The sequence below is a fragment of the Phaethon aethereus genome (genome assembly GCF_964289735.1).
Source record: "Phaethon aethereus genome assembly, chromosome: 23".
NCBI lineage: Eukaryota > Metazoa > Chordata > Aves > Phaethontiformes > Phaethontidae > Phaethon > Phaethon aethereus.
Window position 1 is genome coordinate 7,270,373 of NC_138599.1, and position 15,055 is coordinate 7,285,427.

At 54.7% G+C, this 15,055-nt stretch overlaps 1 protein-coding gene across 1 annotated transcript in view; it reads left to right on the top strand.

The window, feature by feature from the left end:
- The window catches only part of KIRREL3 (kirre like nephrin family adhesion molecule 3), a gene marked incomplete at its 5' end in the record, with an annotated part of 342,172 nt that overhangs the window by 306,577 nt on the left and 20,540 nt on the right, over positions 1 to 15,055 (top strand). The window contains 3 exons of the mRNA XM_082010028.1: positions 9,033 to 9,181; positions 9,595 to 9,722; positions 12,529 to 12,655. Coding sequence (XP_081866154.1) covers positions 9,033 to 9,181; positions 9,595 to 9,722; positions 12,529 to 12,655 — 404 coding nt within the window. The remainder of the gene's footprint in view (positions 1 to 9,032; positions 9,182 to 9,594; positions 9,723 to 12,528; positions 12,656 to 15,055) is intronic.

Here is a 15,055-nt window from a genome sequence, read left to right on the forward strand (position 1 = left end):
TTGATCTAGACACAGTTCAGCCCTGAATAATGAACTGTTCTGGCAAGACCAGCCAAGGAACCTGCCAGAGAAGGAGCTGCGCCTCACACCAACGTGGGGATGTGCCAAAATTCAGACAGATAGAGCCTAAAAAGGGCGCCTGAATGGTGGGATGGCAACAGCAGCTGTTACAGGGAAGGAAGGGCTTCCGGGGGACGCGGTGAGTTTGCTCAGAGCTGGGGCTGGAAAGTCAGAGGGAGCTGGCTCAGGCTGGCAGGCACCGTGTCCAAAGCAGGGAGCATCGCCTGGCTGTTTGGCACATCCGAGGTTGGTCACCCTCCTTTGAAGAGTTAATATAAACCTGTCCCGAGGTCTGTCTCCTCTCTCCATGCCAGCAAGGGGTCAACCTGGTGCGTGCTGAAGCCCTCTCGACACTACAGAGGTCAAAACACAGAGCCCTTGAAAACTTCCCAAATCGAGCCCAGGGGAAAAAACTCAGAGGAGCTTCAGGAGTCAACCAAGAAAGAGAAAACCCTTTGAAAAGGCCCAGACACCTCACAGCTCTCTGGCCACACATGAATGCCGTGCGCAGGGAAGCAGGAGCCATTCATCATTTTTGCCCTGAAGCACGCGGATTTGGTACCTTTCGTGATCCGAAACGTGTGGTCCCAGCCCAGCACCAGCTTCGAGATCCCCCTGGCCGCAGATTTCTTCTGCTGATGAAAGGTTTTCTGTCTCCATTTACCACTGGCTTTGTTCTCCTGCAAACCCCAAAGGAATCGCACGGCGAGGTGTAACGTTGCAAAGGCCACAAGCACGGGTGATGTTTTTTAGGTGAAAAATCAGAGCTGTAGCAGAGGGGGAAAGGCAAGTCTGAACAGCTTCACAGCACAGATTCGCTTTGCACTGAGCGGGAGGATAAACACGGCGGAGAATTAGCGCTTTGTCATGCCAGCATCCATAAATCTGGCTAAAGAAATACTGCTCCGGGGGTGGAGTGGGGTAGGAAGACCCCGGAAAGGACTAATCCCGTTAAACGACTTGAGGAAACACAAACCACGTGATGAAACTGGATTACCCGATCCACGCAAGAAATAATAGTTAAGCTATTAGTCATGTCTGTTGTGTGGCGGGATAAGTCAAGACCGTGGAGGCAGGAGAAATGAAATGCAGCTGCCAGAGGGGAAAAGTCCCCCCGGGAGAGGTGACACCTCCAAGCTCATCCAGCACTAAGGGGTGACTCACATCCCCAGCATCTCCCCTGGATAAGCAGCTTTGGCAGAAGCTGGCTGTCGTAGCCTGCTTCTTCAGACCCATCTGAATGGTTTTGAACTTCCTCTGCACCTGGGAAAATCAGGAATTTAATGTTAGTAATTTAACTTGGGGGAAAAAAGTACAATTTTCATATGATCCCGTGACTCTGGAGCCACGGGTTTAAAGAGGGGAGAGGAGTTATTGCAAAAGAGGGCGGACTTGGGAAAGGGGAGGGGAAGAAAAGCATCCCTCGCAGCAAGAGATGCGCCGAAAGAGGGATTAATGGGGACAGGATTGGTGCACGGCCCTCTCGTGTGAGGCGGCGGAGGAGGAGGGGGGACTTTAAACAGAGGGATTAAAAGAGCACCAGATCTAAAGCATCTGCATTTTGTTTTGATCTGTCAAGAAAACAGCTCGATTTGCAGAAGGAGTCGCCCAGCCCGTGAAGTTTGGTGCTTTTCCTTTGAAACAGTAATAGCTTTTCCATCGCTGCGTCTCCGGTTTCCTTCCAGAGGGGATGAGCATCCTCATCAGCCCCTTGTGCCGGGGAGGGAGCCGGTGGGCACGGCGGGGTGTGCTTCAGCCAACACCTCCCTGCTGCAAACGCCTGTGTCCGTAACGCTCCACGGTCTGCGCCGCAGTGCTGCCGAGACGCAGCTACCGGGACACGGTGTGGGACGCACGTGCTCCGAGCAGGTATCGTTTCTTGCCGTCCCATGGGATCCGTGGCCATGCTGCGTCTCTGGCGTGCAGAGGCCCACGCGGCACGCTGCCGGCGGGATCTTCGGCAGCTCCAGCTGCAAACCCTGGTCGTGCCCAGTCCTGGGGCTGCGGTGCGTAGCGTTATGCCTTTGATTGTCTGCGCGGCTCATCAGCCAGCTTTAACTACGTACATCGGTTGATCAGTCAGGTCATTGACAAGTTAGAACAGCTTTGTTTGCTTCTTCCCCTCCACTTCTGTGGCCAGTTTGTTCTGATCACCGTGCTAAGCGAAAGGCTGTTATTTTGATTGTTTTCCCACCAAAATTAACCACGGTTTGTAGAGGCTGTGCCGGTGACGCGGCTTTAATTGTGCCATCTGGGAGAGAGAAGCCTTCTCACCCTGGTGTCTCCAGGCACCCACGCTGTGGGCAGCACAGACGCGGCTGTGCTGGGGTGTTCCTGGCCATCTCTGCTCCGGTACCCCGATGCTCTCCAGAGAGCACGTGTTTAGGCATGATTTGGGGAGCTGTAAGTAGCCCCTCACTGATTTTTCCCACCCTCAGGACTTGCAAAACCCGTGCACCGAAGACAGGCACCTCCCTTAAAGGCTGCAGTTTGAGGAGCACTCGGGCTCATTGCCGGCCTCCCGGCTCAGCAGGAGGGGAAACGCCAAAGCTGAGATTAGATGGGAGATCAAGCCAGAGGTTTCTTCTACACAGCGAGGTGTATTGCGGTCATCGAAACCCCAAAGTGCTTAAAAGCAATCAAACCCCAGTAGCAGCAACTGATGTATCGCGGCGAGCGCAATCAGACACCAGACATGTGCTTGTCAGGGATTCAGGTCTGAACTCTTGAAATTCGGGAAAAGGTTGCAATCTTTCTCGCTGTTTATTTGTTTCTGAAGAAAAGCCACAGGGGAAGAAAAATAGGAGGGGGAGACCAGCAGAGCTGGCTCCTCCGCCCCCAGGGGCAGCGTCTCCACCACGAGGACCTGGGGTTCGCTTTGTGGCGGAGCCAAGATGCCCGTGTCGGGGATGGAGAGGCTTGGGAAGAGGCTGTCGCTGCAGCAGCCGTGCATGGATGGAGGTTTGTTAGGATGGGAGCTGGAGGCTTTGGAAGCCTTTCCTTGAGTAAGTGTGTACCCCAGCCTGTGTGCTTGAGGACCGGCCAGCCATCAGCAAGGATGCTCAGCGCTTCGCTCCGGGCTCTGCCCTCCTGAACTTGATGAAACCCCAAGCTGGAAGGCCCAGCCTTGTAATTTAGATGGTGGAGAGGTTACCCACAGCCTGCGCCGGCCGATAAATGAACCCGCTGCATCGGCACGGAGGGAGGACGGCGGACGTGCGGCTGAGGAACCACACAGGGCCCCCATTAGGGAGGGAGCAGGCAGGAGAAGAGGAATAACCCCATAGATCACCAGTATGGAAATTCACTCTTAATAAAGAAATAATTCGCACAATGCATCACGCCGGGGCCGTGCAGGGGGGTAGCGTGACACCGCTCGGGCCCCGTTGGTCCCTCAGTCATTTCTCACAAGACTGTCGCTCGCGAGAGATGCTCGGCAAACACGGGGCTGCTGGCACAAGCTGTCCACTGTCCTGGCCCAGCACGGACCTCCGAGGGACGCCGGCACATCGTCCCTGAGGCACCGGCCTTCTCCATCGGCTCTTCCCCATGGGGGACACCGGGGCTATGGGGGTACCCCCCGCCAGCAGCGCAGGGGTGCGGCGTGGTGCTCGCAGCATCCCGCCGGCAGCCGTCACACATGGGGAGGGCTCTCGGGGGGGTGAGAGGGGAGCGCCGTGTTACGGCACTGGGAATTGAAGGGACTTCGGGCAATAAAGCAACAAAACCCACTCTCCGAGCAATTTGTAGCGATTAATAGCCATTCCCGGGAATGAAATGTTAATTAATTCATCCTGTGAGCCAGGCATTTATTTAAGGTATTTGTGGGTGTTCTTGGTACTTTTATTAAGCAATTAAAATGCGTCCAAGAAAATATTTATCTATTTTAAGTCGTTCTTAGTAAAAACAATTTATATGGCAAGCAGCTGCTTTATTTTGCATTGTTAATTAAAAATTATGATACACTCCACTTCCCTGCCGTCAGAGCAGCAGATCTGCCAGGAGGTCTGGTTCAAGGAGCGCGCGTGCTGCTGGCGACTGCAAAAAACCTCCTTAGCGAGGATCCACGGAGCCTGCGGTACGGATTTAAGCAGTTGCTTGGTGGAGCATTACGGAGCTCAGAGAGCCCCGGCATCCCTGCGCTGCGGGGTGGGTGCTAGTGATGCCCTCCGGTCGTTCCTGTGCTGCTGGGAGACGCTGGAGAGAGCCGTGGCCCGATGAGGAGCTTTGCAAAGAAGCGTTTGTACGAGTCCTACAGCCTTCCCAGTGTTGTAAAGTAAACAGCTTGTTCACGCGCGCTGTTTGTTGAAGAATTACACGTCCTTGTGCTGCAGACAGAGGAATTTATTTGTTACGGCGAGCTTGGGCAGCGCTGAGGCAGATGAAGCGCTCGCTAGCAATGCTTCTCTGCGTACCGATGCTGTACGGGGCGCGTCGTGCTCTCGCGGAAAACGCCGTTAGCTCTTCACGGGCACCTGGAAGCCCGGCCAGAAACGGGGTCCTTGGGGCGAAGGGATGAAGCTGCCAGGTAAAAACACCTTGTGCAGAAGAAGACTCAGCTGAGCATCTTCCGCTGAGAGCCTGGGAGGAAGCACAGGGACTTTGTCCCGGCTTTCAGCAGGTTTCCTTCAGAAACCAGAGCAGGTCACTGAAGTAACACTGATGTATGAAAACTGAAACAAAGCCACAGCATTGCTTGTGAGCTAACGTATCCCAAACTGTCCTTTCTTATTTGCTTGTGTGCACTCGTAGCTGGGAAGCGATCGATGGAGTCGGAAAAATGTTATTTCCCTGGAGAATGACTCCTTAGAAAAGTCCCCCTCCCTCTTATCTTTAAGCATTAAAAGGACCCAGTACAGGTGTGGGGGTTTTTATTCTTTAATCACTGTTTTTTCATTGCTGTCTCTGATAATCCCTTTGAAGCTTGGATCAAAATATCTGTTTCCTGGTTGAAATTTGTTTTCCTCCATCACCCAGGCCGATTCAATTTCCAGAAGATACTGAATTGGGAGGCACTGGGCACTCCCTCCAGTAAGGCCAGAGGAAAACGAACACAGGTTAGAAATATGGGGAAGGAAATAAAATTCAGCTCAGCCTGGAGGGGAAGAAATAAATATCCATCTGGGGAAACAGGCTGAGACGGTGCTTGGTGAAGAGAAAATGTGCGAAGCCCGAGGGTGAGGGACGGCAGCAGACAGGGTGCTAGGTCTGCGTTGGCCACAGGGCATTGGGTAGTGGGGAGAGGTGGAGAATTTGGAGCTGGGTCCTCAAAAGGCTCCTGTCGGTGGTAGGGAGCGGGCAGCGAAGGCACCTGTCGGTGACGCTGCCGCCGTCACCCTGCGGGGACGCCCCGGGAAGCGCGGGCAGGCTGGGATGTGTCCCGCGGTGTCCCCTCTGCTGTGCCAGTCCTCCCCTGCGGTGTGGCAAGCCCAAGAAAGTGGTGGCAACAGGTCTTCTGGGCAGGATCCCCAAGGGCAGAGCCTCACCCCGCTCCACGCAGGCTCCGCGTGGGGGGACGCAACGATGCCGTGCTCCCCCGGCACAGACCCGTCGCTGCAGCCCCTCAGTGTGGTTTGGCTTAGGAAGAAAACCAGCAGCAAAAAAAATGACAGGTGAGTTAGTGGCTAAGTCATATGAGAAGAGACTAAAGGAGGTAAATTTATATAGTCTGGAAAAGACCCTGGGCGACGCGTTTGCAATCTATAAATACCTTCAAGGTAACAATATAAATGAAAGAAGCCCCTGCTCTCAAGGGTGGTAGGACAAGGAGCGCTGGCTGGGAGCCAGGCTCGATGTAATACGGTTGGTGAGACGTTAGGAAGAAATTGTGAAGAGCCGAAGCAGTGGAGGTGGTGGATGGGGCTGGTGGAGCATCCTCCGTGTCTTCTCAGCTCCGTTTTACTCAGATTCTGTTTATAAATAATTACTGAAAGGTTAATAGGTAAGACATGTTATGGGCTTGTTAAAAACATGAGTAACTTGCCTTCTGGCTGTCCACAAGCACATCACGGGAAGCTTTACAAGGGTTATCAGCTGTCGTTATTAAAAACCAATTTGACATTATAAAAGATCTATACTGCTTGTTCAGCCACATTGATTTAGCAGTGTTAAGCCTTGGAAAACTGGAGTAAGAACCTTGATCTCCGCTGAAGCACGAAAAATTGGTGGTTGTGAGACATCTCCGTGCTCGGGAAATCCAGTTTTGCGGAAGCGATCGGTTTTGAACAGTTACATAAAGCACCGTGCCGCGGTCGTCGGTGTGTGTTTTCCCAAGCCACAGCAAAGTCAAACCAACTCTTGGAAACCTTGCCCTCCGTCTTCCTTTCTTTTGCAACATCCAGGAGGATCTCACCTGAAGTCTGCCCAGCTCAAACCCACCTCCAGACACTTCTCCGTCTGGTTTCCAAGCCCTGGTGCCCTCCGTGTCTCTGCTGGGTGGAGGATCTGCAGGCAGGCTGCAAGGACATGACCCAGGGAACTCACAAGTCACTTTTATCCTCATCGTGAAACCTCCTCCTTGTTCTTTGCAGAGCAGGGAAGGTGGTTCTGTGCAAAGTAACAAGGAAGGGAGAAGCGCTGGATTGCCCCACGGGTTCAGTGCCGCACTCGCCCCGTCCCATTGACTGCTGCAAGGAAATGGCTTCATGTACCTGCCACGTCCCGTGAGCACCTGAGTAACAGAAGGCGACCCTTCAGAGGCTGGAAATCTGCTCGTGACTGGGAGCCTCTGTGGGGACAAAGTTGTAAAGGAACTTAACGGAGCAGGAATACTCCTGACAAAAAGCACAGGATACTTCCACATTTGCCAGCTGAAGTTTCACTGTCCCTTAGCTCTCTACCTTCCTTTCTTTCATCAAGTGTTGAGGCTTCAAGCCTTTTTTGACCAGCAAACTAAACAGGAGGCAATGAGGACGTGTCTCTTCTCCACCCCACAGCCCGTGCAAAGCTTCAGGGATGAGATATTGGGGCTCTGGCAGATGCCCCCAGCTCTCTCCTGCCGCAGCCCAGGGAGGAGCATCCCCAAGGGACAAGCTGCTGCGGCAGCACAGGCAGATGCTCTCCGCGACGGGCAGCGTCGTTCCTGTGGCAGGGAGGCAGCAGGGCAAGGCAAATCCCATCAGGAGGCAGGGAAGCGTGATGCCGAGATCAGTCTTGCTGGCCCGCCTCCGGCGAGCCCCTTGGGTTGCAGTTCCCTCTGGAAGGGAACTGCAACCATTGACCATTGAAACCTTTGGAGCAGCACCTGGAAGGTGTTGCTCGTGCTGGGTTTTCCATACGAGGAAACCCCTCATTAACACACGAAGCGCAGCCCTAGAAATAAAAGCAGCGTCTCCTGATTAATTATTGAAGGGGGAGTCGGGGGAGGAAGGGCAGGCAGGGAAGCTGAAGTGGCCAGTCAGCATCTGTTGGAGGTGCAAAGATGAATGAAATGAGAGAGCAGATAAGTGCATACAAATCTGCTCACATCTGTACCACTGATACATCTCTTTCAAAACGCTTGTGTCATCAGATGGTGGGTGAAGCCTTGCAGGTCAGCTGTCCTGATTCAATTAGGTTCACGTTGGCGGGCGCCGGGGGAATTTGCTCTAGCGGCACTGTCAGGGTGTCCTCCAGCCTGCCATGGACCAGCGTTTCGCTCCCGCTCCGGCCTCACGGAGGGACCTGGGGAAGCCATCTGTGCCCACAGTCCTCCTTCGACTGTGTGAGTCCACTGCAGCTCCAGTTGTCTTTGGTCGCCTGTGGGGCAACGCGAGTCTGGCATTGAAGCAAGGGGAGCCATGCGTGACCCCAAGACAGAGCAGTGGGGACGAGCAGAGGGGGGCTGCAGAGAGCGGGAGACCCATGGGAGGACCGTGAGCAGATGTTGTTTGCCTCGAAGGGCACAACTTCCCCAAAACCACCTCACCGACCCCGCATGGGCAGCAGCGTCGATGGCTTGTCCCTCTGGAGCCTCTGGGGCAAGTCCAGCTCCCAGCACCTGCACCTTTCCCCAACCCACCCCATCTTGTCCAAACATCCCAGCCCACCCAGCACAACCAGAGATGGGCAGCCCCAAGACAACAGGGGCAGAGATTCCTCAGGCAAAATCCTCCTCCCTCTAATTTATCTGTCAGTTGTTTTGGGAGGATTATTATCATTTTTTCCCCAGGCTGCTGCCTGCGCTTTCTCTCCCTTCCCGCAAAGAGCGGCTGGAGTTTCACGCCGCCTGACAGCATCTCCTGTCTTTCCCACCCGCTCCAGAGTGGCAGATTGCCAGATGGTGCCCCATTAGGTCACATTTGCTCATTGTTTGGCAAACAGCGGCTTAATTCAAGTGCTGAGTTGACAGCTTGTTCTCCGAGACAATTTGCAAGTTGCAGTGTTGCAAATGCCAGCTTGGCTTTTCAGGGTAATGTTATTTCAGCTGCCTTAAAGGGATGAAGTTCTCTTTCGCTGGGAAAAAAAGAAGGAAAGGGTGAAAGTGTGGAGAAGCTGAAAAGGTTTTTAGTGGTTTTGATGTGGAAGGACCAGCAGTGTTGGTCGGCAAGTGTTCGGAAAGGGCCTGCTCTCCTGGCACTGTGGTTCCCCGTCAGCAGAGACTCCATGTCCCATCCCTCCTATCACTGAGGTCTTCCACCCACGCCCCACAGTCCTAAGGAATGAGGTGTAGTCCCGGTGAAACAGGCTTTCACGGGCAAAGAGCAGTTGTGGTTTATTTTGGAAAGGTTTCAGTATGGGTATACGTACACACCACTTCGATGTCTGCTCTCCAAAACCTGCGGTTATAATCCCTGCAGCCCCGGGGAAGCGGACGATGCTGAGGACAAGTGCCTGTCCCTCCTAAAGCCAAGGGCAGCAGCAGGCACCCTGCGGCGTGCTGCCCCGCGGCACCACGACCTGTGTGCTGGGCGAGCGAGTCTCCGCCATCACACCCATGTAAACGGCAAGTGACGCAGAACAGCACCATGACGATGCTCTTTCTTCTTCAACAGGTGGGCGAAAAAAGGCCAGGTTATAAAGGAAGCATCCGGTGACTTCTACGAAACCATCGTGGACCACACCTTCTTCTTTGAGCCCGTCTCCTGCGAGGTCACCAACGCGCTGGGCAGCACAAACATCAGCAGGACCGTGGATGTCTACTGTAAGTAATCTGTCAGCTTGAGACGGGCTTCCCAGGGCTAAATAGGGCCAGCAGGGCTAGTTGAAAATTAATGGGAAGGGGACACAACTAGATCTGACTTGCCCAGGGTGACCAGGACTTGCCGGGCTCTCTTGCAGCTCAAATTTTGTAAATGCTCTGGTGTTGGGACCCGTGATTTCCTCCTGCCTTATGAATGCACAGCTCATGGTGGTGGTCCCTGGGGAGCTGGTCATTCTGGGGTGGCAGCAGGCAACTGTCTCAGGCTCGTCTTTATTTGGCAGTCTTACGTGGCTGTGACCCAGAGGTCCACCAAGACCCACCACTGCTTCCTCTGACACGGTGACCTCTTTGTTTTGAGGGTTTCTGGTTGACACAGCCCATCACTGAGAGTAACTCCGGTCTCCTCTGCGCAGTTGGGCCCAGGATGGCAACAGAACCGCAGTCCCTCCTCGTTGACCTGGGCTCGGACGCAGTCTTCAACTGTGCCTGGACTGGGAACCCGTCTCTCACCATCGTCTGGATGAAGCGAGGCTCAGGCGTGGTAAGAATCGCTGCTGGGGCAGTGGGGAATGGCACATTCAGGGCATGAGGTGCCGCATGATGCTCCCCATGGAGCAAAGCCCATACCTATGGGCTGGGAGCTCCTGGCTGGACAAATGCTGGACCTACAGGTCTCCTCCAAATGCAGGGGACAACGTGGTGTTGCAGAGCGGCAGCTCCCAGGCTGCGGGGCTGCAGCGAGTGTCCCCAGTTAGTCCAGAGACACGCATTAAGCAGTAAAGGCTTTATTGCCTTCGTAATATTTTGGTTGAAAGCGTGTGCGAACCCAAGAGGCATTTGGAAGGCAGGCTGGAAGGTCGGGCCTGGAGTCCCGTTTGGGAGAGGCAAAGGGAAAACCAGACTGCTGAAAATCAGTGCCATCGCTGCCGCAGAGACTCGAGGCAGCGATTTGTCTGACCCTGTCCCCACCTTGCAGCTCTTGCCCGTGGGAGATGTTTGCAAATGAGCCCTGACAGGAGAATTGATGCCCATGATGATGGGCAAAAGGGTTGAACAGAGGCCGGAGCATCACTTAACCTCTCGCTGCCGGGTAGCACTGCTGCAAATCGTCTGTGTGGTCCTTTCTGGGATGATCCTTTCTGGCCTCCAGACCCGTGAGCTCACATCCTAACGCGTTCACGCCAGCTCGCCTCCGCTGTGCGCCGGAGCCCGCTCAACTGGGGGGGGTTTGGATCTGGCCCGTCAGGCTTCTCTACGTCCCTTTTGTCCTGAAATGCGTAAGGAGCTTTGCAAATATTAATCGCGGCTCAGTCAGCCCAGGGAGGCGCGAGATACTCTGATCCCCTCTTTACAGACAGGAGGGCTGAGCAAAGCCACGTTAAGAAGCTAAAGGAGGGCTGAGACGTGAAACTCGCAGGTTTGGGTTTGAAAAGCGCCTTTCAGCTTCATCTGGGCAGACGCGTTCCTGAAGCCGATGAGGCAACGCTGACTTACGCAGCTCAAGACTAAGTGTATCAGGGAGCTGGACTGGCACGAGAGTGAGATGAAGGGACTGAGTCGTTCTCCTCACCTCTGCTCCCCAGGCACAAACCAAGGAGGGGAGCAGGCACTGAGGCATTAACTGCTGGGGTATTTTTTCCCAACCACAATGGCCTCGGCGAAGGCCATCTCCTGGGAAGTAGTTATAGACTCGGGAGAGCTGATGGCTCCAATCGGCTAAGGAATCCCAACGGCTCAATAATCCCTGGGTGGTTTCCCATCCTGCAGCTGCAGTTGTTTCTCTGGGTTATCACCATTATCAGCAACGCTCTCACACCGTAGGCTGCTATTTCATGTTCTCAAAGCCGCTGGAGCGTGCAGGGCAGCCGAAGGGAGCCGTGCACAGCAGGGGTCAGGGCTTCCTGACCCTCGTGGTCCAGGCCCAGGCATCAAGGCTTGCCTTCGCTAACCGGCAGTGCCCAGGCAGCACGCGGGCAGAGCAGCCTTCTTCCTTTTTATTTGGCTCCCTCGAGAGGACTCGTGCTGGCTTGGAGCATCTCGGGGCTCAGGACAGACCCGCCGGCTGGTTTAAGCCAGCAGAGATGCTTGTGCTGCTCAGCAGAGCCGCCTCCATCTTCCCAGAGGGATGGTGGCAGGAGATGCTGCTCTGTAAAGCCCATCAGCACCCAGCCGTCGTGGTGCGATGTGGGACCAGGGCTGCTGCTTTTCCCAGCCCCTCCACCTTCAGAGCCAGGTTGGGCTCCCACGAGATTGCCTTCTCTCCTGCTGCTTTCCCAGAAGGAAACAAATCAGAGGCTGAAGAGAGGATGAGGCCAAGTAAGCACGGGCATTTGCATGGATATCCTTGTAATCGATGCTAAAACCGTGAGTTTAAAAGGGATCTGAAACGCAGTGTGTCTGGCTCGTGCCAGGTTAGGGGTGAGATTCCCATCTTCTTGCTACAGGGACACCCAGATCCGTGTCCAGCCACCACTCAAGCCTTCGCATGAGCACCAGTTCCCAGAGTCATCGGCTCGGGGAGCAGCAACCAGCAGAGCCGGGGACTCACCGAGCAAGAAGACTTCCACCGAGCTGGAAGGAGGAGAGGTGACGGGCTGGCCCCAGCCTGCCAAGTCCTGGGGCAGAGAGGCAAGGGCAACCAGGAGGAATTAGCCCCCAGGCACGCGTCTCCAGCATGGAAATGCATCGCTCCGAAAGCTGCGATTTGTTTCGGACCTGCCACGTTTGTTTAAATACTGGTATTCTGCTGACAGCCTCAGCCAGATCCCTCTGCTTCAGCAATTTTCAAGGTTTAATAAAGCTGCTAATTGCACTGCCGGGGCAGGAGGGCAGCGTGGCTGCAACTGGTCTGTAGGGAGGGCTTGCCAAAAGCAGCTGCGATTTCCCCGGGTATCCAGACCCGGTTCCCAGGGGGCTGCCGGCTCTGCAGGTTGATCTCCCACCACTTCTGGGTTTGAAATCCCCGAGTCCATCCTGGCAACCTCTCCTGCGCCTGCGAGCATGGAAATGCAAGTGCGGAGCGTGGTTCTCTCGATGGCTTTTCTGCTCTGGGTTACAAGGCAGTTGTGTCACTGCAGCCACCGAAATTTTTTTCTTGTATCTTGAACTTCTGGAAAAAATGAGGTTTGTAAAAATTCAAATGAATAGTAACAGAACTTATATTTTCCCCCAAAACTGGGTCATTTCTTTATTCCTTAGTCAACAGCAACAAGTGGTATTTCCATGCCATGTAAAACTTTGGGCTCATCCACTTTGTTTTCTCTAGGCTGCTCTGGAGCTCATAACGCACATCTCATGTTCAACTTCACAGTCACCCCCGCTGAAAGCCACCCCCTCCTCTCTTCCAGGTCTTGAGCAACGAGAACAAGCTGACCCTGAAGTCTGTTCGCCAGGAAGACGCTGGGAAATACGTGTGCCGAGCCGTGGTCCCACGGGTCGGCGCGGGGGAACGGGAGGTGACGCTCACCGTCAACGGTACCTCTTGCTTTCCTATTGCGCTTCCATCCTGCCACCTCCTTGCTTTGTTCCTGTTGCTCTGACAGCTCGCGTTGCTGAATTATCCCCTTGGGTATTTGCTTACAGAGCAAATCCCACCCACGGCCGGATCGGGGAGGGTCCTGCCCTGTGGGCACTACGAGCAGTTAGGATTTTGCATTCATTTGTCTGGAGATGCAGGAGTTAAAGCAAAAAAAACCCCAACATTATCTAAGACCCGCTTGGTTCCTTATTATCAACAGGGGTTTATTGAGTAGTTGGGAGCTGGTGTCTTTAAATCTTTAATAGATTTATCTCGCCAAACCCTTGCAAGGTCAGAGAGCACTGTTTTCTCTGTTGTAACAGCCGGAGAGCTGGGAATTAAGCCTGGATCCAAGACTAGCAGCCTAATCACTCTGTCAGAGCCCGCGTGAGGATACCTGTGAGAGGCGGCAGTGCTATATCGCTCCTCCACGGCTGCTCGGGGCTCACCCAGCACGGTGTCAGGATGTGGCCCGGGCCCTCACCCACACCCAGGAGCCGGGAAGGACTCCGGAGCCCTGGAGTTTAACGATTGCCTGGCCAGGACCCCGCAGCAGCCGATAATGAATTTCAGCCTAAATGTGGAAGGGAAAGAGCCAGGCGGGCTGCAAATGGTATAGAGTATGAATTTTGCATTGTCTCTCACCTGTATGACAAAGTGGCAGGCTTCAGTCCCCGCTCACTGTCACAAAGAGAAAAAAATAAGCAGGGAAGCAGCACAGGCAGCGGCAAGCATTAATTTTAAATGCAGGTAATGCTAGAAAGGGAAGCCAAGGGCAACGCAGTAGGGGACTGAAAACCAACCACTCCCTTGACTTCGACTCGGCGCCTGCATGCTCCTTCCCCGGCGGCTGCTGGGTTTTAATCACATTTAAACTAGCTCGCGGAAAACAAAGCAACAAATTAGCACAAACAAAGAACCTGCTCCTTTCCCGACACCTACCAGGCACGTGGCTGCCTTGAACACGGAGCAAAGCGCTCGGCAGGCTCAGGGCCGTTTGGGGCGTGCAGCATGGAAAAGCTGCTCTCGAGAGCTTTGCGGCTTACGCCGCCGCTGAACGTTTCGCCTCGCAGCACTGACGGGGGAGCAGATGACATCCGTGAGGTTCGCCGCTCAGCTTTGGGCATCTCCCGGGAGCCGGCTGCCTGCAGCATCCTATCCTGCTAGGACGTGCTGCTGGGGTTTGGTGCCACCCCAAGGTGACAACGTTGGGACACGCCATCCTGGGCATTGGACCCTACACCAAGGGGCAGTCCCACAACTCCAGCTTGAGATGGTCCCCAGACCCTCCAAGCCCGGAGAACCAAGGTGGGCAAACCCCAAAGCAGCATCCCCGGGCCCGACATCCACCAAGCAGCGGGGCTTGGCAGCCTGTCCTGCAGCCAGAGCAGCTCTCCAGCTCCGCCAGCACAGCACGGGGTGTCTAATCCAGCTAATGAATTCTGCTGAAAGTCTTTTCCACTGTATTTTGAGAGGGAAGTTGAATACTTCATATTTTCAAGTGATTTTAAATCCAGAGAGTGATACAATTGTCTTAGTATTACTGGGTGCCTTTCTCCGTGGGCTGGGATTCGTCACAGTAAAATTAGGCAATTAGAAGTGTCTGTTCCCGACTAGTTGCATAGACTGTGATCGGTGCACGCAAACTTCGAAGGGGCTGATCCATCCCACCGAGAGCACCGGGACCCTGTCCAAGCCTGCAGTCCTGCCTGTAGCAGCCCATCCACTCTCCGAACAGGCAGAAACCGGGGCAGCGCAGTGCGGGTGCGGGAGAGCACCCTCCTGCCCTCGCTGCCGTGGGGTCTCGCTGCCGTCGGGTCCCTCTGCCCTCCCCACGCCAGCCTCGCCGGCCAGGTCTGCGGCTGCAGAGGGGGCCTGGCAGCTCATCCCCGAGCCGGAGCGTGAGGCCAGCAGCCTGAAAGGAGCAGATACGATTCAGAGTCTCGTTAATGGGAAGGAGGATTATGCAAATGAGCAGCATTTGGCAGGGCCGGAGCAGCAGAGGCAAGAAGGAAGCGAGGAACTGTTGGTGCCATCATAAATCAGCAGCAGTTGGATTTACAGCCTCTGCACGAGCCAAAGCCTCTCGATGCTCCTGACTGCACACAAAAGCCTGGCTGAAGCCCCCACCCCGGTAGGAGAAGCACCCCAAGATCACCTCCACAGCAGGGTTGCCTGCAGGATGGTCTGTTGACGCATCGTCCAGGCTTGGCAGGGGCTGCTGAGCAGGGACCACCACCCCTGCCCATCTTGCTCTGCAAGGAGAGGCTTGTTAGAAGGGCTGGACGGCCCCGGGTGGCTGATTCAGGATTTAATTTGCCGTGGATTCACCCCAACAAGCAAGCCAAGGCCACCAG